The sequence below is a fragment of the Nyctereutes procyonoides genome, unplaced genomic scaffold (assembly GCF_905146905.1).
Source record: "Nyctereutes procyonoides isolate TBG_1078 unplaced genomic scaffold, NYPRO_anot_genome, whole genome shotgun sequence".
NCBI lineage: Eukaryota > Metazoa > Chordata > Mammalia > Carnivora > Canidae > Nyctereutes > Nyctereutes procyonoides.
Window position 1 is genome coordinate 22,528,607 of NW_026575132.1, and position 25,670 is coordinate 22,554,276.

General features: G+C 38.5%; 1 protein-coding gene across 1 annotated transcript; it reads left to right on the forward strand.

The window, feature by feature from the left end:
• The first annotated feature begins 720 nt into the window (after window positions 1-720).
• On the forward strand, window positions 721-25,670 carry ATIC (5-aminoimidazole-4-carboxamide ribonucleotide formyltransferase/IMP cyclohydrolase). The gene is made up of 16 exons (XM_055345468.1): window positions 721-833; window positions 1,143-1,269; window positions 4,327-4,403; window positions 5,531-5,597; window positions 8,865-8,953; window positions 9,487-9,638; window positions 9,950-10,106; window positions 14,013-14,138; window positions 14,898-15,005; window positions 15,851-15,936; window positions 17,080-17,169; window positions 19,129-19,257; window positions 21,940-22,032; window positions 23,477-23,659; window positions 24,987-25,142; window positions 25,452-25,670. The coding sequence occupies exons 1-16, from the start codon at window positions 815-817 to the stop codon at window positions 25,569-25,571; spliced, it is 1,779 nt and encodes a 592-aa protein (XP_055201443.1). The 5' UTR covers window positions 721-814; the 3' UTR covers window positions 25,572-25,670.

Below are 25,670 nucleotides of genomic sequence, written 5' to 3' on the forward strand. Positions count from 1 at the left end.
TGTTTTTAGTGAATTAAGACGTTCTCTCCTCCCCTTTAGCCATGATCATTCTTCTCTTCCAGGCTCGAGGCAAAGATCATCTGCTGACGCGAGACACCATTTTCGAGGCAGATTTCGGCCTGGTCCACGACGTGGAATCGGACACTTGATGGGGGATCCGTGGGTGGCTCAGCGGCTTGGCGCCTGCCTTTGGCCCGGGGCGTGATCCTGGGGTCCCGGGATCGAGTCCCGCGTCGGGCTCCCTGCATGGAGCCTGCTTCTCCCTCTGCCTGCGTCTCTGCCTCTCTCTCTCTATCATGAATAAATGAAAAAAAAATCTTAAAACTTAAGTGTGCATCTCCCTTCGTTTTAGCCTCTTATCGCGTGAATTGTGGCGTCAATCGCTTAATTTTTAAGCATCAGGTCTTCGTTATTTATCTATTTATCTATTTATTTTTTTATTTACTTTTAAGCTACTAAAAAGGGAGGAGATGAGGGCCCAGCCGCTCCCTCCGTCCTCCGGGGCGGGGACCCGTCCGGGTGCTGCTCGGTGACGTCCGGACCCTGGCGGCTGCGGCTCCGCCTCTGGGGACCGGCTGCCCCGGGCGCAGGGCCCTGCCCCTCCCCCCGCGGTCCCCCCCCCTCCCTCGGCTCCAGGCCTGGGCCCCCGGGGGGCGGGGCTCCGGGTCACGTGGCGGGTCAGGTGACCGCCCGGCGCGCCCTCCCCCTGCTCCGCGCGCGCCCGGCCGCCCCGCCGCCCGCAGCCCCCGCACGTGGCGCCGCCGCCGCCGCCTCCGCCTCCGCCCCGCTCGGCCCGACCTCGCCGCCCGCAGCCATGGCGCCCGGCCAGCTCGGTGAGCGCCCCGCAGCCCTGCGCGCCCGCGCCGAGCCCCGCCCGCGGCGCCCCGAGCCCGCCATGGCGGCCCGGCAGGTGCCTGACCCGGGGGAGGCCCGGGACCCGGGAGGGAGGAGGGAGGCGGGGCGGGGGGTGGGGAGGCCGGGTCCCTGGCGGCTGCCCTCCGGGCCGACCCCCTCCGGGCCGACCCCCTCCGGGCCGACCCCCCTCCGGGCCGACCCCCGTCCGCAGCCCGCCAGCCCGGGCCCCTGAGGACTTCCCGCCCTGCGCCGCGCCGCGGCTGACGGGGAAGCGTCTTCCTTTGCAGCCCTGTTCAGCGTCTCTGACAAAACGGGCCTGGTGGAATTTGCCAGAAACCTCACTTCTGTGGGTCTGAGCCTCCTCGCCTCTGGAGGGACCGCGAAAGCTCTCCGGGACGCCGGGCTGGCGGTCAGGTAAGGCGCCCCTCGGGCTCCGCGCCAGGTGCGTGGGGACGCCGCCCGCCCCGCCCCGCCCCGCCGCCCCGCGGCCGCAGGACCCCGCGCCCCGCCCGCCCCGCCCCGCCCCGCCGTCGGCCCGCCCCCGCCGTCGGCCCGCGCTGCAGCTCCCGGGGCGAGGTCTGGGGTTGCGGCGCCCGCTTCCTAGGGCGGATTAATGTGGGCGGAGGGAAGGCCCCCAGCGCCACCCCTCCCGAGGTGCTCGCGGCCTGTCCTCCTGGCCCTGCCGCCAAGCCGCCGACGTGCTTACGGTCCCGGGAACACCCTTCCCGGCTCTCCAGGACCCGAAGAGCACCGGTCCGCCTGGGGTTCCCTCATCCACAAGCTGTTCGTTACCAGGCCAGGCGACGGGAAGAAGGAAGGAAGGAGCGAAAGGGCGATGGGGCCGCCATCCCGCACCCCCAGAGCTGAGCTGGCCTCCCGGCCGGGAGAGGGAGTGCCTACCTACTCGGGGTGCAAAACCGAAAAGGCCCAGGGGCCGACCGCTGTGAGGAACGGCAGGGACACCAGCAGGAGGACATACGTGCCCACTCCTGAAACACGTTGTAGAGCGGGAGTGAGAGATCTGTGTGCTGCTGTTGCCACTGACGCGTTTTTGCCGCTTGCCCTCTAGGTCAGATGATTACCTCTTTAACCTAGAATCCTGCCTTCTGTGGGCAGTCCGCAGCTCTTCCTGGATCTGTCGAGTTCGCGTGGCGAGGATGCCTAACTGTATTTATTAAACGAATGCTGTAGAGCCTCCAGAGTTTTTTGGTGTCAGCTCTCTGATGTTCGCCCAAGAGCCATGTGAGAATCCTGAAAGACAGGTCAGCCTTTTCTGAAGAGCAGCAGGGCGAGGATCCGAAAACTCTAGACTGTTCTTTCTTTTGGAGCATGCTGGATGCTCTTGTAGTTGGACCCTCCAAATTAAGCCGCTCTTCTACAGCCCTTTTTTTTCCTCCACCGAACTGAACTATATAAGAGAAACATTTCAGACCTAATCAAAAGTAGAAGAATGTAATGAGCCCTCCTGTTGCATTTCCATCCCCCAGTTTAAAGACTTAACAGCTCTTGAGTCTAGTCTGATCTGTGCTTCTACCCATTCCTCGCTTACGCATTATAGTTACCTGTTTCTTTTTTTTTTTTTTAATTTTTATTTATTTATGATAGGCACACAGAGAGAGAGAGGCAGAGACACAGGCAGAGGGAGAAGCAGGCTCCATGCACCAGGGAGCCTGACGTGGGATTCGATCCCGGGTCTCCAGGATCGCGCCCTGGGCCAAAGGCAGGCGCCAAACCGCTGCGCCACGCGGGGATCCCCTAGTTACGTGTTTCTTAAAAACTGGGAATGTAAACGTATTCCTCTCCCATTAAAGTGTGAGACTGTTCCCAGGTCATCATTACACACACACATGCACACTCATGTTACCCTTGTTACAACTTTTCAGTGTAGGTAGTGTTATAAATAAGGAAATTAATGGATAAGGAAACTGAGGCACAAAGAGGGTAGATAACTTTCCCAAGTTCATACAGCCAGCGCAGCTAGTAAAACCACAGAACCAAGATTTTATCCAAGGAAGTTAACCTGGAGGTGTGAGGTGAACTGATGGGATTTTAATTGCTGACTGTTCAGCCGTGAGCTTGCAGAGGATTGTTGGAAGACCGCACCTGTTGCCTGTTGCGTGCAAATTCTGAAATCTAAAGGAGCAACAAACTTTTTGATTACCCCACATGGTTTTGCATTCTAAAAATAGATCTGTCTTCTCTATTTTTAGCAGTAATCCCCAGTTGGAGAAACTGGATTTTATTTCCTGGATGCCAGGAAAGGGAATTTTGAATTGGATGCCATAATATTGCCAGCTTTTAGTTGATGTTGAAAATACTGTGAGCCCTTGGTCAGATACTAGTCATCTGCAAATGCTTCTTAATAGGAGACTCTACCCAGGAAATTCTATATCCTGTTGGAATTTGCTGCTTTAAATTTTTTTTTTTTTACTACAATGGTAGTTGTAGAAAATTTGAAAAATGTAGAAAATTATAAAGAAGGTAGTAAATAGCTTATAATCCTGTTTAACATGTTGATATGCTTCCTTCCAGTCTTTTAATATTTAATTTATAGCTCATACAGAAGATAGTTTTGCTTCTTGATTTCGTTCGCCTAACATACTGTTGACATTTTTCGTGTCATTAAAATTTGCTTGTAAATCAGGCTACGGTTGCACAGTTCATGCCAGTTTGGTGATCTGAATCAATAAGTTTTGTTTTGCATTCGACCCGTTGTCATATTTTACAATTTTTTCCCCAACTTATTTTTTTCTGTATAAAACTTTTAACATTTTGTATAGACATCTAGTATTTTGTTTTTTGAGGTTTTTTTTGTTTGTTTTTAGATTTTATTTCTTTATTCATGAGAGACACACACAGAGAGAGAGAGGCAGAGACACAGGCAGAGGGAGAAGCAGGCTCCATGGAGGGAGCCTGATGTGGGATTCGATCCTGGAACTCCAGGATCAAGCCCTGGGCCAAAAGCAGGCACTAAGCCGCTGCTGTGCCACCCAGGGATCCCGACATCTAGTATTTTGTTTAATGATTTGAGCATATTTTATATTGAATTTTGGTAGTTCTTTGATTTTTTTTTTTTAATACTCAAACCTTTGATTCATTGGGAATTTATTTTTATGTGGGCTAAACCAGTATTATTCCAATACTAACACCACCTTACTAAAACATAAAACAGTCTTTTATTTCTCCACTCATTTGATTTGCTGTGTTTATGTTCGTATCATCATAAAGCTAAATTTTTGTTTTTACTTCAGTCTCTTCCTGAGATCTATTTTTAGTGTCTTTTGTATATATTGTAAAATTACTTCTCAGCTGAATGGATGGCTTATGATTCAGTTTCTGAATTCTGAACATTGAGGCTCTGAAAAATCCCCCAAATGAGAACAAAAGATGTAATGTTGGAAGATGCTTTAGAATAGTGTAATAAAATGTTAGTTCAGCAGGAACAGTAATATTCTGTTCATCTGTTTTCAGAGATGTCTCTGAGCTCACAGGATTTCCTGAAATGTTAGGGGGACGTGTGAAAACCTTGCATCCTGCAGTCCATGCTGGTAAGTGATTGGTGCCTTCATTTAAAACAGTCACTGGTCTTCAGGAATATTTTGGTTGATTACTTTGTAGAATAAATGAGGAAGAAGGCAGGTCATAAACTCAGAAGATTATCTGTGAGTCTATATTGGTTTTGTCACATTTGCTGCCAACGTTCATAATATGTTAGAACCTGTTTAAAATCTAGTTTGCTTAAAAAAAAAAATCTAGTTTGCTTTATTATGTGATGGATTCACATGGTTTTCCTCTGCTTGCTATTAGTCCTGACCTGATAACTAATTTAGAGTGATACTTTCTGCTGGAGCTAATGAAAGTGTTTCAGTTTCGTGTGTGAGAAGACTTTTATTACAATTCAACTTAAAATGAAATCTCACAGTGTAACTGACTTTTAAAAAAAGATTTATTTGAGAGAGAACATGCACATGTGCATGAGTGGAGGAAGGGGTAGAGGGAGGGAGAGAATCCCAAGCGGACTGTGTGAGGAATGCAAGACAGACAAGGGACTCCATCCCAGAATCCTGACATCATGACCTGAACTGAAATCACAAGTCAGACACTCAACTGACTGAGCTACCCAGGCACCTTGTAACTGACTTTCAAAAGAATTCTTTTTCAGAGTGTTTTAATTTGCTCACTTGAGACACCAAATTACGTAGCAACCAGAAATGGTGAGAAACCAGTATCTTGCTACTTTACAAGTTAGAGTAAAATTCGGCAGAACTAAAGGCTGTTAGGCTGAGGATCATCAGACAAGCCGTTTACCAATGGGAGCACGTAGGTTAATGGAACTGGCAACAGTTATGTGAAAATTCTTTTACATTTTGTTGCTTAAAAAGGGTGAGTAAGCCTGGGGGGAGCCTGGCTGACTTGGTAGAGTGTATGGCTCTTGATCTCAGGGTTGTGAGTATAAGGTATAGGGATTACTTGAAGATAAAAATCTTTAAAAGAAAGAAAGAGGGAATGAGGAACTGATACAAAAGCTTTTTAAATATACTTGCTAATCTAAATTTTTAACTCTACTGTCTTCTTAATTAGGCAGTCATTAGATGCTTTAACTTGATTGATGGGTCCATTTTGGACCTTATTCTGATGTGTTTTTTGAACCTAATACTTAACTTTGTTAAATTAGGAATCTTGGCTCGTAATAGCCCAGAAGATAATGCTGACATGGCCAGACTTGATTTTAGTCTTATAAGGTAAAAATTGGAAGGTAAATTTTTAATGCATTAAGGATCAAAGACAATGTGTATGCCAAACCTGGTGCCCCCTCCCCTTTTAAGACCAAAATTAACATTAGGTTTAGTTTCCTATTTATTCACTTATAAACATTCATTGAGTATGAATGTGTGTGACATTGTACATACATAAACATTTTTAATTTTGCCGAGTTTATGTTACCAAAGTTCATACTTAAGCTAAAACAAAACAAAACAAGCCTTTATTTTTGTAGGAAGTTATGACCTAAATTTTGGTACAATTATAGTTATAACAACATAGTTATTTGCATAAAAATACACACTCTTTCTTTTCAATACATATAACAACTTTTTGAGATATGACCCATATACCATATAATTTCCCAAATCAAAATGTATAATTCAGTGGTATTCCGTATATTCAGAGTTGGGCATCCATCACCACAGTTAATATTAGAACATATTCATCAACCCTCCCCAAAAAAGTCCCATACCCATTAGCATTCATTCGTCATTTCCCCCAAAACCTCTAGCCCTGTGAAACCATAGTCTTTATAAATCATAGATTTATTGATACATAGCATTTTATACCAATGGAATCATATAACATGTGGGCCTTTGTGACTTCTTAAACATACTCTCAAGGTTCATCCATGTTTCGTATGTCTTAGCACTTTATTATTTTTTTTTTTTTTACTGAAAAATAGCCCATTATATACTTCATTTTATTTATCGGTTTATCAGCTGATGGGCATTTGGATTATTTCCACATTTTGAATATTAGAAACATTGCAGACATGAGCAGTCATGTACAAGTTTTTGTGTGGATATATATTTTCATTTTTCTTGGTTACATACCTAGGAGTGAAATTCCTGGTCATCTGATAAGTCTGTTTAACCTTTCCAGAAGCTGCCAGACTATTTTCAAAAGTACTGCATCATTTTATATTGCAGTAGTGTAGGAAGTTTCTCCACATCCTCGCCAACATATGTTACCCATGATGTGGCATGTCATTGTATTTATTATTGGCATTTTGTAGTAATGTTGAGCATCTTGTCCATTTGTATACCTTTGGAGAAATGTGCTTTCTAATCCTTTGCCCAACTTCTTCATGTTATTTATCATTTTCTTATTGAATTACAAGAGTTCATTTTATCCCATTCTGTGGATTGTCTTTTCTTTATGGTGTCTTTTGACCATCATAAAACCTTTACATTTTGGTAATGTCCATTTTATCTATTCTTTTGTTGTCTATGCTTTTGGTATTATACCTAAGAAGCAATGGCATAATCAAGATAGTGAAGTTGTACAAGTTTTTAGTTATAGCTCTAATGCTTAGGTCTTTGATTTCTTTTACTTTTTATATATGAGTGTGAATTAGGGTGTCCAACTTCATTCTTCTGAATGTGGCTGGCCAGTTGTCCCAGCATCGTCTGTTGAAGAAACTTCTCCCCAGTGAATGGTCTTGGCACACTTGAACTATATCTCTGTCATCATGCTGGCACCACATCATTATTGTATCTTTGTGACAAATTTTGAAATTGAGATGTGTGAGTCCTCCAATTTTGTTCTTTTTCAGGATTGTTTTGGGTATCTGGGGTCCTTTGCATTTCAGCATGAATTTTAGGGTCATGCCTATTAGCATTAGCCTATTTCTGCAAAAAGTTGGAATTTCCTAAAGATTGGATTGAATCTGTATCAGATTAGGGGAGGTTGCCATTCTAATATTAAATCTTCAGACTATAAACTGGGATATCTTTTCATTTGTTTAGGTTTTTAAAAAATTTCTTTCAACAATGGTTTATGCTTTTTAGCATATGTTTTATGTTTTTGTTGTTTTGATGCTACTGTTAGTAAAATTGTTTTCTTATTTCACCTTGGGTTTTTCATTGCTCATATATGTAAATTCAGTTAATCATATGTCTACAACCTTGCTGAACTAAGTACTAATAGTTTTTTTGGTTGAATTCCTTAAGATTTTCTATATATATGATCTAGTCGTCTCCTTAATAGAAATAGCTTTACTTTTTTCTTTCCAATCTTCTTGCTTTTTACTTAATTTTCTTTGTTAATTGACTTTCCTAGAACCTCCAGTATGGTGTTGAATAGAAGTGGTGAGGGTAGACATCCTTGTCTTGCAGCTGATCTAAGGGGAAAACATTTAATAGTTCACCTTTAAATATAGCGTTAGCTGTAGGTTTGGGGGGTTTTCTTAAATACTTTTTATCATTTTGAACAAGTTCTCTTCTATTTATTGAGTGTTTTTATTATGAGTGAATGTTCAGTCTTCTCAAATCCTTTTTGTGCTTCTGTTGAGATGCTCAGGTAGTTTCAGTCCTTTGTTTTATGGACATAAGCTCTTATATTAATTGGTTTTTAGATGTTAAATCAACCTTACATTCCTGGGGTAAACCAGATTTGGATGCAGTGTATGCTTCTTTATATTTTGTTGTTTTCAGTTTGGTAGTATTTTGTTGAGGATTTTTGTGTCATTATTCATAAGATACTGGTGTCTATTTTTCTTGTGACATTTTGTTTGGTTTTGTTATCAGGATTATAGGCATTGGGAAGTGTTTTCTCCTTATCTTTTGTTCTTTTTTTATTGGTTTTTACCAGTTGTGCTTATTTCAGTGGGAGTGAACTTGCCTACAGAGCTTCTCACGTTGCAGGCCTTGGCATGGAACTCTACTTTATTACTGGTTGTTGATTTTAGATTAGTTCTGTATTTTAAATTATTCTTTTGGCCTGCCTGTTAAGACATCATTGTATATGATCTCTCTGAAGACAAAACAAGCAAAGAAACGTATTTCACTCTTAGAATGGTCTGTCATTTTTCATCATTGTATGTGACCCATTAGAAATAGATTCTAAAATTGAATGTTGTAGATAAAAGTGATTATATTCCAAACTGAGGATGTTGTTTGTAGCCTTGTAGTTTACATTTGTTAAAATTAAAAAAAAAAATTGATAGCTGAATTATATAATGGGTAGCTAAGTTTATCCAGGCAGTAACATTGCAATATGATTTGGAGGAGATAATGTTGTGAGAGCACGTGCTGATCAAAGCCACTTTTAGTTACCTGTGTTGTACAACAGTGGGAGCTCCTGACATTTCAATATATTTTTTTTTAGAATTCTAAAATGTTAGGATTATAGTTTATATTTTAGATCTTTAGACTCTGATCACATTAAAGCTAGCGAGTGATTTATATGTAAACCCCATAAGTTTGCATTTCTAACAACAGCTAAATTCCTTTTTGGTTTAGGGTTGTTGTCTGTAATCTGTATCCCTTTGTGAAGACCGTGGCTTCTCCAGATGTAACTGTTGAACAGGCTGTTGAGCAGATTGATATTGGTAAGTCAGCAAAACCATATTTGAAGACTGACAGGGGAAGATTACTTATATTCTATTTACTTATTTTTGTTACTATATATATTTTTTAAAGATATTATTTATTAGAGAGAGAGAGAGCGTGCGCGTGCAGGGGGAGGAGCAGAGGGAGGACAAGCAAGACTCCACTCTGAGCCCAGATCCCGATGTGGAGCTCGATCTTACAACCCTGAGATCATGACCTGTGCTGGAATCACGAGTCAGATGTTTAACCAACTGAACCACCCACATACCCCAAGCACTATTTATGTTTTAAAAGAGGTTCACTGAGAATCAGAAAATTGGGGGAGCGGAAAATCATTATTGCTCCCAGTTTCTTCTGGGATGACTAATTCATCTGTATTTTCTAAGCTGTTTAATTGTATAGAGATTCACCTGGGGTATGTTTTCCTTGTTTTTTAAGTCAAGAATTAAAGTAGGAGTATGTGTACAGTGACTTTATTTGAAAGAGATTAAACTGATATGGAAATATAAAAATTGTCTTTTGTTCTCCCAAGGTGGAGTAACCCTATTGAGAGCAGCGGCCAAAAACCATGCTCGAGTGACAGTAGTATGTGAACCCGAGGACTATGTGGCCGTGTCCACAGAGATGCAGAGCTCCGACAGTAAAGACACCTCCTTGGAGACCAGACGCCAGTTAGCCTTGAAGGTAGGGATGCACTTTTATCCAGTGCAGTGTTTGCCAAACCACATGGTATTCAGTTTTCACTGGATCTGCCTGGAGCGGCTATCCTTTTCCTATAAATGAAGAGACCCTATTATTGTAGAGGTATAATGTTGAAAAGATTGGAAGAGACTTGGAAAGAGAATGACTTGTTGTGATTTTCAGTGTTATTGGGTGTCTTTCCTGCACAGTCAAGTATGTGACAAGGAGTATAGTTTGCTACATGCTACCTACAACTCTCTTGTTCGGCCTTTTTAAGTGCTGCTGGTGTTTCACAAATCTTACATTTTCTGTAGGCTTTCACTCATACGGCACAATATGATGAAGCAATTTCAGATTACTTCAGGAGACAGTATAGCAAAGGAATATCTCAAATGCCCTTGAGGTATGGAATGAACCCTCATCAAACTCCTGCCCAGTTATACACACTGAAGCCCAAGCTTCCCATCACAGGTAAAGGCTGTGTGTTATGTGGCCTAGTTTGCTGTGTCTGGGGGTGTGCGGGTCTTTCTCTGTATTGTATCCGATGTGGTTCACATTGAGAAGATAAATTACATAATGTCTTTTATAGCCACCTGAAGTTTGAGCTGCTGGGTGAACGTGTGAGCAAAAACTGTTGAGATAACTACAGGTTCCTCAGAGAGGTCAGATGGGAGATAACAGTTTGGAATGTCTTTGGCATATAGATGATTTTGAAGATTTAGGACAGGCAGGATGGATTTCATAGAAGAGGTCAAGCAGTGGAGGAACTAGCAGAGGAAAAACAAGGCTGGAAGACTGCTGGGTTTCAACTGGTTTGGAATGCTGCTGAGAACAGAAAAGCAACTGTTTGATCTAGGAAAAATTTCAAGAACAATTTCCTTGGAATAATGGATGTGGCAGCCCAAGTGAAGTGGGCTGAATATGACAGTAGGAAATAACAATAATAAAGATAATTCTTTGAACAGAAAGGTTAATTAGGACTTCCATGGGTCTGTAAAGTTAAAAGAGGCTTTTCACTTTTTTATTCTGTTTTACTCTTGAGGTGGGAATTGGAGCATGTGTATGTTGGGTAGAGGGGGAAGTAGATGCAGGGGGCCGGGGAGAGAGTTGTGGGTATGCAGGCCTTGAAGGCCCAAGCATCAGTAGGAGGGCTGGCCTTGAGTGACAGCAAGGACAGGTTTCTTCATGTACTGGTTGGTACATTTGACGGTGGGAAGATGCAGGTACTCCTGTCTCTTCTTTTCTCCTTGTTAGCTGCTGAGAGAGGAGGAAGGGGGAGCAGTGTCAGAGATTTGAGGAGATGGTGAAAAACTCTTTTCTTTCCCCATTGAATCAAGTTCTATTATTAGGCTACTTCAGTTATATTTTGAATCTTTCTAACACTGCGGAAGCCTCCACAGTGACTCCAGAAGTCTCCCAGACTGCAGTAATCTAATTGCTCTCTGCTTTGTCTTTTCTATTCACAGTGGAGTAATCATAAACATAAAATCAGATGATGTTATGCCCTATTTGAGACCATTCATTGGCTCTCCTTCCGACTTAGATGCCTCTGTGTGCCCTGCAGACCCTATTATCTGACTGGTCTACATCCTTGACAACACTTCCCTGTCCTCTGCTTCCCAGGGCCTGTTTTCTGTTTGGTCCACAGGCCTGGTGTCTGTGGCCTTTGCTTTGGTCTTTAAGGTCTTACTTGCTTGTCATTTACATCGCACCTTAAAGTCACCTCCTCAGGGAAGCTTTCTCTGATCACCCAGAATGAAGTAGCTGCTTGTCACTTTTATCACAGCACCATTTGCTGCATTTACTTATGTTTTAAACATCTTCTCCCAATTAATCATCTTTGAGAGCAGAGACCTTGTCTTTGTTCATTGCTGCATCCTCAGTACTTAGAATATTGCTTGACATGTTCTGTAAGTCTCTATTGAATGAATAGTTAGAAACTTGACATTTTGTATGATTTTTACTTTTAGAATTTCTTAAGATAAGAAATTACTATTTTATATTTTCTTATAATATTTCCCATTTAGATTCTGAGGCAAGAAATACTTATATGTAATTTCATGTTTTTCTTTTTCAAAATTCTTTCATTCATATTGGTCAAGATACCTGTTTTTTAGGTGCTTTTTAAGATTTATTTTGGAGAAAGAGAGTATGAGCAGAGGGAGGGGCAGAAGAGAGAGAGAGAAAGAGGCAGACTCCCCACTGAGTGTGGAACCTGATGCAGGGTTTGATCCCATGACCCTGAGATCATGACCTATGCCAAAATCATGAGTTAAACACTGTATATGTACAGTGGAATATTACTTAGCTATTTTTTATAGCTATAGAATGAAATGCTGTTTGCAACAACGTGGATGTAACTAAAGGGTATTATGCTAAGTGAAATCAGAAAAAGACAAATACCATATGATTTTACTCATGGAATTTAAAAAACAAAGTGGATGAACATAGATGAAGGGATAGAAAAATGAAAAAAGAAAACAGGGAAGCAAACCATAAGAGACTTAACTCTGGGAAACAGGATTGCTGGAGGGGAGGTGGGTAGGGCATGGGGTAACCACGTGATGGGCGTTAAGGTGGGCATGTGATACAGTGAGCACTGGGTATTCTATGCACTGATGAATCGCTAAATTCTATCTCTGAAACTAGTAATACAGTATATGTTAAATTGAATTTAAATAAAAATTTTTTAAATTTGACGCTTAACTGAGGCACCGAGGTGCATCCTTGTTTTGTTTTGTTTTAATAGACTTTCTTTTATAAAGTAGTTTTACATTTACAGAGAAATCTCTCAGAAAGTAGAGTTTCTAGAGATCCCCTCCCTCTGAGTCTCCTCTCCCTAGTTTCCCCTTTTAATATCTTCCCTTACTTACAAATGTACATGTGTTGAAGTTGATGAACCAGTAGTGATTCATTATTATTAACTAAAATCCATCGTTTACATTAGGACTCACTCTTTGTGTTGTATATTCTTTGGGTTTTGACACGTGTAGTGTCATGTATCCACCTTGACAGTATCATGCAGAATAGCTTTATCACCTAAAAATTCCCTGCATTCTAGCTTCCTGACTCCTGCAGCCACATACTTTTACTGTTTCCATAGCATCATAAGGTTGTAATCCTATAGTATATAGCCTTTCATGCTGGCTTGTTTCACTTAGCAATATGCATTTGAGGTTCCTCCATGGTTTTGGTGGCTTGAAAGCACATTTCTTTTTGCTATTTAATAATAATGCATTGTATATAGATATATTCTAGTTGGTTTATCCATTTACCTCTTGAAAGACAACAGAAATAGACCGTTTTTAACTATGAATAAAGCTGCTAAAAACATTCAAGTACAAGTTTTTCTGTGGACATGTTTTCAACTCATTTGTATAAATACCTAATATTTTCTTTTATTGTTTACAATTAATTGCCTATTTTGTTTTTCTGTCTTTCCTGTAAGCTCTTTGTGGTAGGGGCTAGTTTATTCATTGATAATATCCCCAGTACCTAGCACAGTCCTAACACTGTGGTAGGCACTCAGGAAATACTTGTTGAAGTTTATTTTTAAAAGTATGTGCCATCCAAGATAACACAAGAAAATGCAATTGTAGAAAAAAAAGGAAGGAAGGAAGGAAGGAAGGAAGGAAGGAAGGAAGGAAGGAAGGAAGGAAGAAAGAAAATGCAATTGTAGATTTGTTTTTAATTAATGGTCACCATTTTTTTTGTAAGTGCAGACTCTATAATTTATTCACAAGAGATAATAGCCCCTAAAAAAAAAATCCTGCCATTGTTAAGAAAATAGGCAATGAGAAACTTTGGGAGTTGTAATCCTTCTAACTACATTTCAACTTTAGGCAGAGCCTAATGAGTCTGGTATAAAAGAGGAAAAATCCAATGCATTTTTTCCCTTGTTTTCTCCCACCCACAGCTCTTTATTAGTTTGTAATAATGTTCTTATGTTGACAAGGTTTATAAGTTAGATTTTATACTATCTCTGTAATTGCCGTGACTGTGTTATCTTACTTCTGTACTGAAGTAGATCCCTGGTGATCACTGGTCTTGTCATTCTTCTTCCCATTCCTGAATTCTCTATTGGTTTATTTCTAGATTGGCTGGATTTGGTTTCTCCAGTAGCATTATGTATGTGAGTGTGTGTACGCGGTTTGAGTTTTTGTTTGCTTGTTTGTGAGGCAGGCTTAGGCTCTAGTATTTTGTTCTTTTCTCATCAGGTTCTTTTTTATGTTTGTGTATATGTGTTTGCCTTTTAATTATACTTCTCTGAAAACATTTGTGCAGCCTTTACATATTTTTTTTTTCAGAAATGTTAACATATATCTGATTTTATTGTTCCTGCTTGGTAATGTGTTACATATATGTTTCTATATGTAGTTCTAAATGGAGCCCCTGGATTTATAAACTTGTGTGATGCTTTGAATGCCTGGCAGCTGGTGAAGGAACTCAAAGAAGCTTTAGACATTCCAGCCGCTGCCTCTTTCAAACATGTCAGCCCAGCAGGTAAAAAAGCATTACTCTCTAGAATGCTCTGAATCTGTTCAAGATGCAGTTTTTCTATTTTGGAAAAAAATGGCATGTTCTAATGTGAATATAGACATTTTCTAAAGTTTCAAACTGCTTTTGTGAAGTCTGTTAACAGTTTTAGTGTAATAGGACAAAATCTGGTAATAACGTACATGTTTTTTATATATGTAATTGAATGACATTATTGTGAGATAGGATTAGAAAATCATGTTTTTTTTGCATTAGAAACGTGTAAAAAATAAAGTTAAAATGGCTTAATGCAGTATGCCTAAATATTTTTCTACATGGTTGAAAATGGAATTGACACCTTATCTGTAGCTTTTTATAGCCGTTGTATGAGATACCTTTTTGCTTCTATGTCAACTCTAACACATAATTCTTTAATGTTTACTTTTGATATTAATGTAAACAGGGAGGAAACAAATGGTATGTGGTATCAAGCAGGGTGGAGATCGAGAGTCCTTAATGAAGTAAACTAGCTTCATACGCATGCATGGTGCTGGCTGACTCATACAGTGGGTCTTTTCAGAAGCCAGAGAGAAAAGATTCCATTTGCCCTCTCCCCTGCAACTATATTTTTGGTGTCTAATTATTTAGCCAGATGTTTTGTTTAATTTGGCACAGGCACCAGAAATTATGCTGCATAGACTAGATGTTAAGAAAAATGTTGTCTTGATTTAGGAGAGGACAAGTAGTAACTTGAGACTTGGTTTATTTTATGGTTTTCTATATCAGGTGCTGCTGTTGGAATTCCACTCAGTGAAGATGAGGCCAAAGTCTGCATGGTCTATGATCTGTATAAAACCCTTACACCCATATCAACTGCATATGCAAGAGCAAGAGGTCAGAACAGTAATGAAGTTCTTGTTTCTTTGTTTTTGAAGGAGAAAATAAATATTTTATCCTAAATAGATAAAGTAGTAATAATCTTTGTTTCAGATTTCAAATTATCTTGGTTTTTTATTAATACTTAGGAATGACTCTGAGTGCCTTGGAATAAGTTTGTTTATAAAAGTATGTGTTCGTATTTTCATGTAATAAATGGAAAACACAGGTGGAATTTGGTGCATCTAATTTCACATTAGGCTATTGAATGCATTTGTATTGTTTATTAATATATGAGTAAAATTATATGGTTATTTTAACTACACTGAATTTGGTTAGAGCTGTATTCTATATGTTTTAGAAATATCTAATTCATGAGGTTAATAACCTGTGAATATTATTGTAACATTTTTGGAAGATCATAGAGAAACTTGATAGCACAATTGACCTTCTAGCATCTAGCATACTATGGTGCATGCACTAAATAAATCCAGCCTGCCACCTGTTTTTGTAAATACAGTGTGTTTGAAACAGGGCCATGTCCCTTTGTTGATGTGACTGATTTCTACAACTGCAGAGCTGAATAGGTATAACAGACTAGGTACCTATAAAACTTAAAAAATATTTGCTATCAGGCCCTTCCAGAAAAAGTTTGCCAAACACTTTGTTAGAGGGTAAAACTAAAGAATACGTTGTTACGATTATTTCAGTAAAATGACTTATTTAATCTATTATTTAGATCTTACATAATAAAGTTAGATTTAGAGAAATGGATTTTTTATGATCGCCTTAGGGTTTTTTTTAAACATCTTTCTGATTAAGGGTATTTGTGATACATACCTCATTTTAATTTTTATTTGCAGGGGCTGATAGGATGTCCTCATTTGGTGACTTTATTGCATTATCTGATATCTGTGATGTCCCTACTGCCAAAATTATCTCCAGAGAGGTTAGTGGACATTCACATATATTGATCCATTCATAACTGAGTAAAGCTCTATTTATTCATAGTGTTTGTTGAAACCGTAATTTATATTTATTTACCCCATCTGTAAGTTGGTTAAGTTTATCGTTTAGAATGTTCATATTTTATGTAGAACATGAATCCTTGACTGAATTGTAATTTTGAGATTAATGAATATTTCAAATGGATATTTTGCTATTAGGTTTTAACTTACATACTTAGTCCTTTTATGTTATCTAGTAGTCATTATCTTAATGCCAGTTAATTGTTTCTAAAGATCATAGGATACACTCTTGATTGATGTAATAATGAACCTTCCTATAAACCTCTGTAGGTCTGTAACAAAAGAGATGTGTAAGGGAAGATTATAAACTACTCTGAAAAGCTAACCCCCATCAGTTGAATACCAAGCAGGCATTCCAGAAAGGTGAGATTTTAAGTGAGGAGACAGAAAGAAAAAGGAAGGTAGCTCAGATTAGCTTGGAAGGAAAACAAATAGGTAGAAATGAAGGCTACGTGGCCTTGAGAATATTTAGTTGCTTTAGGGATTCTTTGCATGACCACTACCATCCCCACTCGTAGTAGAGCTGACCTGCTGCATTTTATGTTATAGCACAAGGCTTTGTAGGATGAACTATGACTCTTCTGTCAGAGATGTTAAACCTGATCCCTTTGACTTGCTGTTGAGGTACTCGCCTTGCCTAAGGTTATTAGCAGAGATGTAATCTGAGCCCCGTGTCTTGCTCTAGTGGAACTTGCTTTGCCTAAGGTCATTTTACCTGGTAGGGTAAAAAATTTTACCTGGTAGGGACTAGAACATGTTCTTTCTAGTGCAAAACACCACTCTCTTAACAGAATAGTGAGAAATCATTTTTCTTCCTAAGGTACATGTATTAGAGTGAACCATTTGTATATTCTTAGTTAAAACTGAAAGGATAACAAATGAGATAAGGTTAGCTGTACAAAGCTGTATTCGAATGTAGGCTTTTCCGAGTTTAGGTGTTAGCATTGTCTGTTGGAAGTAGAAACCAGAAAATGCTGCTGCATTAAGATAGATACTTGTGTTTAGATTGCTTAAGAAGCGTTCCTTAATTTTTGAAAGTACAAATTGTTTTTATGTAATTACAGGTATCTGATGGTATTGTTGCCCCAGGCTATGAAGATGAAGCTTTGAAAATACTTTCTAAAAAGAAAAATGGGAACTACTGTGTTCTTCAGGTTAGTTTAATTCATGTTTAAATAGTAATTTGCTCTTTTAGTTTGTGTTTCTTTTTCCCCATAATTAGTGTTTTTGGTTAGAAACTTTTAATTTATCTTTCTTTGCTGAGGTTTCTTTAATTCTTAATCCCACAAAATTTTTTTTCCTTTCTGTTGATTTTTGGGTTTTGGATGAGGAGAGAGAGCTTCTTGACTCTCTTAGTTTTAAATTTAAATTTTTTAAGGAAGTAGTTCATACATATGTATGGTTTCTCCTGTTCAAAAGGTATTAACTGTTATTTGAAGTCTCCCAACCTTCCCTTCTTTTACTTTAAAAAGTAACTAATATTTTAAATTTCTTGGTCATCCTTCCTGAAATAGTTGATACTTTCCAGCAAAATTTTATTTCTTTTTTGTTGTTGTTTTTTCCCACTGACACAAATGCACATAGTTTAACCGTCCTGGTAGTTTACTCCACGTCTGTGTGGCTTATGTAGCCAGTCACACCAATCCTTAGCTAGTACACAAAACCTCAGTGAGCTTAGGAGCAGGTCATGGTTGGTGTGTATTAGTAGTTTTGATAGGTCCTGTTCCTCTTTGAGGTTGTTCCAACAGATTTTATGTTTTAATGGGAATGTGAAGGGTGCCAGTTTCTAATACCTTTGCCAGCATTGTGTTCTTTAATTTTTTCATCTGATCAATATGATAGATAAAAATGACCTCTCATTGCAGCTTTAGTTTCCTATTATATGTGGGGTAAAGAACATCTTTTCATATTTAAGATTATTTTTAATCTTTTATGAAGTATTTGACCATATTCTTTGCCTGTTTTTCTAATTGTTGAAATTTTTCCTTAGTGATTTATACTAGCTTTTATCTATTAGGAACTAGCTCATGGTCTAAAATTGTACATGGATAAAAGCAAAGAGTTCTTTGAGTTAAAATAGAAATTCATAATACCATTTTACAGAAAGTGTTGATGTCAAAAAATTTGTGGAATCCTAACTCCATATAATGGAAATTCTAATTCAGTGCTTTCTAAGGCAAAGATCATTCAAAGGATAAATGAAGAGATACTGTCAAGTTTAGGAAAATATCTACAGAGAGAGTGGTCTTTACAGATGATTTTTACATCTTAGTATCTTTCCAGTTCAAATTTTGTGAGAGGAAGATAGCAACAAATCACATATATTCCTGGAGTGCCTGACTGGTTCAGTTAGTAAGAGTTGGTGACTCTTGATATCAGGATCAGGGTTATGAATTCAATCCCCATGTTGGGTGTAAAGATGTAAAAAACAAACTCAAAAAAGACATATATTCCTTTCAAATAACAAAGACCTTGACTCCAAATGCTGCTTTCCCCCTTTTAACCTTTTAGATCAAGTGTTACCTCTGTATTTTTTATAATACATTATTAGAAAGAAGGCAGAATTAGAATTTATTTTTTATGCCACTACCTGTGTTTTTTGTTTTTTTTTTAAGCAAATCTATCTTTTTTCCATAATGCTTTCAGTTAGTATAGCCAGAAATGCTATCACTAGAATCATTGATTTTAATATGTTTGCTGTTACAAAACAACACAGAGTTGCAAAACCTCTAAAATTTTTTAGAACAAAATACTGGTGCGGGCAGCCTGGGTGGCTCAGCGGTTTAGCGCCACCTTCAGCCCAGGGTGTGATCCTGGAGACCAGGGATGAAGTCCAGAGTCAGGCTCCTGGCATGGAGCCTGCTTCTCCCTCTGCCTATGTTGTTGCCTCTCTCTCTCTCTCATAAATAAATACAGTCTTTAAAAAGGAAAAAAATACTGGTGCGTGGCCATTCTATTAAACCTATGCTAAAGTGATCTTACACATGCCTAAATTAGAAAAAATGCATATGACTTGCTATAATGATTTTTTTTTTTTTTTTTTGGACATGAGTTAGGTGAAAAATGTTGAAGATTGTAGATGTTTTACTTTTGACTCTAAATTTGCATTTTAGATGGATCAGTCTTACAATCCAGATGAAAACGAAGTTCGGACTCTCTTTGGTCTTCGTTTAAGTCAGAAGAGAAATAATGGTGTCATTGACAGGTCATTATTTAGCAACATTGTGACCAAGAATAAAGATGTAAGTTTGAAAATCTCTGAACTGAATGCTAGTAATTCAGTAAATTTGTTTTTAATATGTATAAGGTTATGCATTTACTAAGACTCATATTCAAAAACTGGTTGATCTGCAAATGTCTAGCTCATCTTTGAGTTATCAGGTAAGTTTGAGAGCTTTTTTTTAGTTTTGAAGGATTTTTTTTGCTGGTTCTAACATTGGCTCTTTTTGGCCAAAAAATACCAGATGTATCAGCAGATAAGACCAGAAAACACTGTAGTCACACATCTGCCTCTCTCTCTCTCTCTCTCTCTCTCTCTCTCTCTCTCTGTGACTATCATAAAAAATTTTTAAAAAATAATAAAATAAATTCTATGCAGTCTGCTCCTTTGGTCAAGGCTATAAGGTACTGGGATTTTCAGGTGGAAGCATTGTTTCCAACATTACTTACCGTAAGCAGCTCACAGTAACATGAGGCGGGGTTTTTTTGTTGTTGTTGTATTTCTTTATTAATCTGGCTAGTTAGTATTGACCTAGATTCCATGGTACCTGTGTTGACAGGTCTGCCTAACTCTTGAGGCTTTTACTTTTGTAAGTTTTCCTTGTAGGTTAATAGGTATTGGACTGATCAATAATTTAGCCCCTGAAAGGTTTTGTGCCCTGGCTGTGCTAACTTGGATGTTTCTTTCCAAGAAATGAGTATGGATTCAATTCATGTTTTATCTAAATTCCTCTCTACTTGTTTCATGTGTATTTTTATTTAGAAATTTAGAAACTCAAGCATAAGAGTGATAGTTTTATATTTATGTTCCTCCTCTTCTTTTAAAACAGTGTTTTGTTAACATGTCAGCCTCAAAATCCTTTGAGGTTTAGAACAGTGGGAGAAGCAGGAGTGTATATTAATAAGCATTGGTGATCATGCTTGAATTACTTCCTCTTCCATTTTTCTTAAATCATGCTTTAATTTGTTTTAACTATTTGTGATATGTTTATATGACTGGATTCCCTCACTCCCATCCCCACCCCATGAAATGTCTTGTACTCCTCAATCCTAACTCAGAATACCAGGGTTACATTTCAAGGCAGACCTATAGGGAAGCTGGGTTATGTTAATCTTAGAACCAAAAGAATAAAATGTATATTTTGTGACTCAACAGATACAATTAGGAAAGTATATACTACATTAATACTGTCTTGGAATAATAAACTCTTAAATTCTAACCTTGTTTTTTAATTGTTTTTAATTATGAGATAAAAATTGCAGATTCACCTGCCCTGTTGAGAATTCCCATGTACTCTTTGCCCCATTTCCCCTGGTAGTAGTTTCCTGCTTTTTATAGTACATGCTAATGATACCGGTACAGTCGAGGGACAGAAAGAAATTTCCATGACCATGAGAGTTCCTCATGAATCACACTGACTTTTGCCCTGCTTCCACCCCCTCCTTAACCTTGGGTGACCTCTAATCTTTTCCCCCTTTCATAATTTTTATTCAGGGTACCTTCATGAATGGGTTTTTATGTGAACTTAAGTTTTCATTTCTCTGTTACAAAGACCCAGGAGTGTAATTGGTGGCTGCTGGGTAGTATCACAATTGCATATTTAGTTTTTTAAACTGCCAGATTATTTTCCAGAGAGCCTGTGCCATTTTACATTCTGCACCAGCAACATATGAGTGATCCAGGTCTCCTTTTACTACCTTTTAGTGTTGTCTCCTTTCATTAGTTAGGTATGATTTTAGTTAGAATTTTCTAATGGCTAATGATGCGTGTTTCTTCATAATTTGTTTGCCATTTGTATATCCTTTTAGTGAAATGTTTCTTCGTGTCTTTTGCCCATTTTCTAATTAGATTGCTTTTGTCACTTAAGTTTTGAGAGGTCTTTGCATATTTTAGATACTAGTTATTTTTTGGATACGTGGTTTACAGATATTTTCTCCCAGTTTGTAGCTTGTCTTTTTATCCTCTTAATACAGGGTCTTTTGAAAGAATGGAAGTTTTCATTTTGATGAAGTCTGATTTATCAGGTTTTCACTTACTTAGCTAATTGATCAGTTAGCTGCTGCTTATAGCCTTTGTCCACTTAGCATACCTATATTAGATCATCCTTTTTTCAGTTTATATTTGTTCTTTTTATTAAACATAGTGATATTTTTGCTACAATTGTTTTATTCTGTTTGGACTGGTAGTTTATAAGTATTTTTCAATAGTTTCTACCTAAAACTTTCTAGACATTGCAGAAAATGATCTTAATTTTTTTTTCCTGAATGGCCTTGGCTGTGTATGGACATCACAGTTATTTGTGATGTCTGAAAACTATTCTCAGTGTTTTTTCTGATCATAAATTTTATCATGTTTCCATATATGTTTTTTTGTTCTGTGGTTAAGAAGGTATTTGTCAGTTTGGGGTAGTAGATATGGTATGTCATCACTAGTATGCCGTGTAAACAGGCTTAAGCAAGAGTCACTGCAGATGGCATTGGTCTGAGTCTGTGATGCATTAGGCACTGCTGAGTTCCATGACAAGTATGTTGATTATTGATTGGGCTTTTTCAGTAAAACACAGTAGAATTTTCTATGAATTCATTTCATCCTGTCATTTGAAGGATACAACTACATTATGGGTCTATGTTTAAATAAACAACACGTAAGATACTTAGAATTACAAAAGTCTGTTGCCATTGACCATCCTCTGTTTTTTTTTCAGTTGCCAGAGTCTGCACTCAGAGACCTCATTGTAGCCACCATTGCTGTGAAGTACACGCAGTCTAACTCTGTGTGCTATGCCAAGAATGGCCAGGTAACCAAGCACTCGGACACACTTTGGACAGACTGTCATTTTACAAAATGTTGTTCATCAGGTCCTAGGCTGGTCCTAGGCTGCTTGAAAAGGAAAATCTGCTTGGTCTTTCTCTTCTGGGTTTATCAGTATTTAACTCAGTATCATGGGGCACTGTTAAAGCCAGCAGTGACAACAAACTATCTTTGGAATGACATATTAAAATTGGTCGTATTGCTTCTTGCTCAGACTGAGTTGACATATTTGGATTGGTGGGACTCTAAATAGCTGCTATAAAACTAGTTTATTCGCTCCCCTCCTCCTGAGTAGTGTGGTATTTCCAGTGAAAAGAGAGTAAGAGATAGTACTGCCACCCAGTATTCCATGATTTGCAGCTTGTTGGGTATTTTTATGTGTATTTTTAAGGTTACTAAGAATCGGCAGATTGCAAGTTAATGTGATCTTTTAAAATCCGGTTTACAGGGATCCTGGGTGGCGCAGTGGTTTGCCGCCTGCCTTTGGCCCAGGGCGCGATCCTGGAGATCCGGGATCGAATCCCACATCGGGCTCCCGGTGCATGGAGCCTGCTTCTCCCTCTGCCTGTGTCTCTGCCTCTCTCTCTCTCTCTCTCTCTCTCTCTCTCTCCTCTCTCTCTCTCTGTGTGACTATCATAAATAATAAATAAAAATTTAAAAAAAAAATCCGGTTTACTAAGATGTAATTTATATATATTTATAAAATTCACTCTTTAAAGTATCAAGTTGTGAGCAGTTTTCCCAAATTATGTAGCTACATGAACACGGCCCCAATGAAGATGTTGAACATTTCTTGCTTACATTAAGCAAGATATTTAACTTGTTTCCTAGTGCATTAAGCCATAGAATGCAGGTCTGAGCTAGCTTAGCACTGGGGCCTCTCCTAACTCTGAACTAACCTGGTTCTGGTTTTGCCATAGCTTCAGCAGCAGTGGGAACCCTTCTCACAGTGTCTCGAGCACTTCTCTCTTGGCATCTGTTAAATTATTTGGCCCATAAGTGGGGGAGGAAAAGTGTGGATATTAATTAGCATATGCCTTGGAAGATACTTTGAAATTCAGTATTTTAGTTGATTGTCGATTGTTAAAAGACAGCTTGTCTCTAATAATGGAAACTTGGGAGATTGTGGTTACTGGTCTCCTTTGACTCTGGTTCTAAGAAAGTCCACTAAACCTGCCTCATTACTGATATTCCAGAGTTCTATAAACTTCCACAGTATTAGTAGCCATAGTTCAGATGTCGCTGAAGAGGTAAAATGTAAAAATAGCAGTTATAAATTTCTATAAAATATAATGACTTAAAATTAATTTGTATTTTGGCCTCATATTTTTTCCCACAAAATTGCTAAATTTGGGGGAATATACACCAAAGATCTGTTAAGAAAAATACGTTGTTGGAAGAGATATTCATCTAATGTTCATCTACTTCAGGTTATTGGCATTGGAGCAGGACAGCAATCTCGAATCCACTGCACTCGCCTTGCAGGGGATAAGGCAAACTACTGGTGGCTTAGACATCATCCACAAGTGCTTTCAATGAAGTTTAAAACTGGAGTGAAGAGAGCAGAAATCTCCAATGCCATTGATCAGTATGTTACTGGAACGATTGGCGAGGTAAAAGTCTTGTCATTGGGTTTGTGGGTGGAGTATATTGGTGTGCTTACCTGTTTCTGTAATAGACTTTACCTTCATCACTGAGAGAAAATGGTATTTTTCTTAAAATTTTACATTGTCTATAATTTTACATTCTTAACAATTCTTTATTGTCTTCTATCTTTAACCTTCTTTACATTTCTTCATCCCTTTCTGACACCACAGACCTTCCTTGTCTTTTTAAATTATAACCATTGGTTTAGTTTTATATGTTGTATTTCCCCTGTTGATTTTTAAGCGTTTGATGGCAGGGACTATGTTTTCACCTATCCTGAGGTTAGCGCCAAGCACCAAGCATGATGATGCTTGCTACATGATAGGTGTGTATGCAACATGAAATACAGTTGTCTGATAGCAGGTAACCAGTGTCTTCTCCCCACATTTTGTACCAGTGCCTTTGATAATTTTTGTTACATTTCATGTTCTCTAATATTTTCTATTTTGAAAAAGGCATTATAAGAGCCATAAAATTACAGCTATCAAGTAGCCTCCCAAAAATAGAGAAATTAGCCCCATTTTTGGACATAGCAAATGCTTAATCCTGTATGGAAAACGAAAGAGAGAAGTCTGGTAATCAGACTCTAGATGGTCTTCTGAGGCGGTGAGTGGACCACACTACCTTGTCTTACAAGTTCAAGGACAGGAATCCATGACCTAATAAGTGTCCCTGAAGAGTGTGCCTTATAACCATAAGGTACTTAACACATAAGCCGTTCTCTTTTCTACTTTAATATTTGTATTTGCCTATTTAATATTACCTAGCAAAATCCTGTTCATAGTTCTGGAAGAAGCTTTATATGTATGTGAACAGGAGTTAAAAGTACATTGTTTTGCCAAAATACCATCCAAAATAGAAGCACGTTTTAAAAAATATGAATACCATGAATCATACCTTGATTCATCTGTTAAGACTGACTATAGACTTGAGGCTGTGTAAATATAGTTCTAGAACATCCATCATCATCTGTTTGCTTGCTTTGACACAGGAATATAAGGTAATAGATCTAACTTAGGCAGAGATTAAAAACCAAAATATATTTAAAAAAAACTGATTCACGAAGTAAGTAGTATAATCTTTGTTTAGTACACTTAGAATTACTCTTCTTTAATGAAATGTTAAAACATAAAAAAAAAAAAAGGATTCTAGAGATGTAAACTGGAATGAGCCATTGTAATTAAATCCTGGGAGAAATGCCCAACTGCTTTCTGGCATTCTGATTTGCATCAAAAAGTACTAAAGGTCATGTCCAAAATATTTCTCTCCTCTTTCCATCCTCCCTACTCATAGGATGAAGATTTGATAAAGTGGAAGGCATTGTTTGAGGAAGTCCCTGAATTATTAACTGAAACAGAGAAGAAGGAATGGGTGGACAAACTTAGTGAAGTTTCTATCAGCTCTGACGCCTTCTTTCCTTTCAGGGATAATGTAGACAGAGCTAAAAGGGTAAGTGTGGTATTGATGTGTATTTGCATAGAATTGATTATCATGTAAAAACTATTTTAGAATCCTGCTTTTGTTTAAGTTTTGAGTTTTATATTCAAGTTAGGGCAGTGTGATATATCAGTAAAATTTATTTTACTTCTCCATTTGATGTACGATTAACTCAGATCCTATTATTTTGCTGTTTTAACTGCGTGAATCGGTCTGCATTGTGAATCATTGTTAGCTTATGCTTTCTAGAGGGGGATTTTAATTTTTGTATGTCTTGACATAAAATTGTGTTTTGAAAGTCAGTGTCTCTTCTTCCCTCAGAGTGGTGTGGCCTACATTGCTGCTCCTTCTGGTTCTGCTGCTGACAAAGTTGTGATTGAGGCTTGCGATGAACTGGGAATAATCCTTGCTCATACAAACCTTCGGCTCTTTCATCACTGATTTCATTGCATAGTATTTTATGGTTTGCTTATGTGTAGGTGAAAAATCACATGTGATATTTGACAATATCTTTTTTAAAAAATAAAACATTAAGCCTTA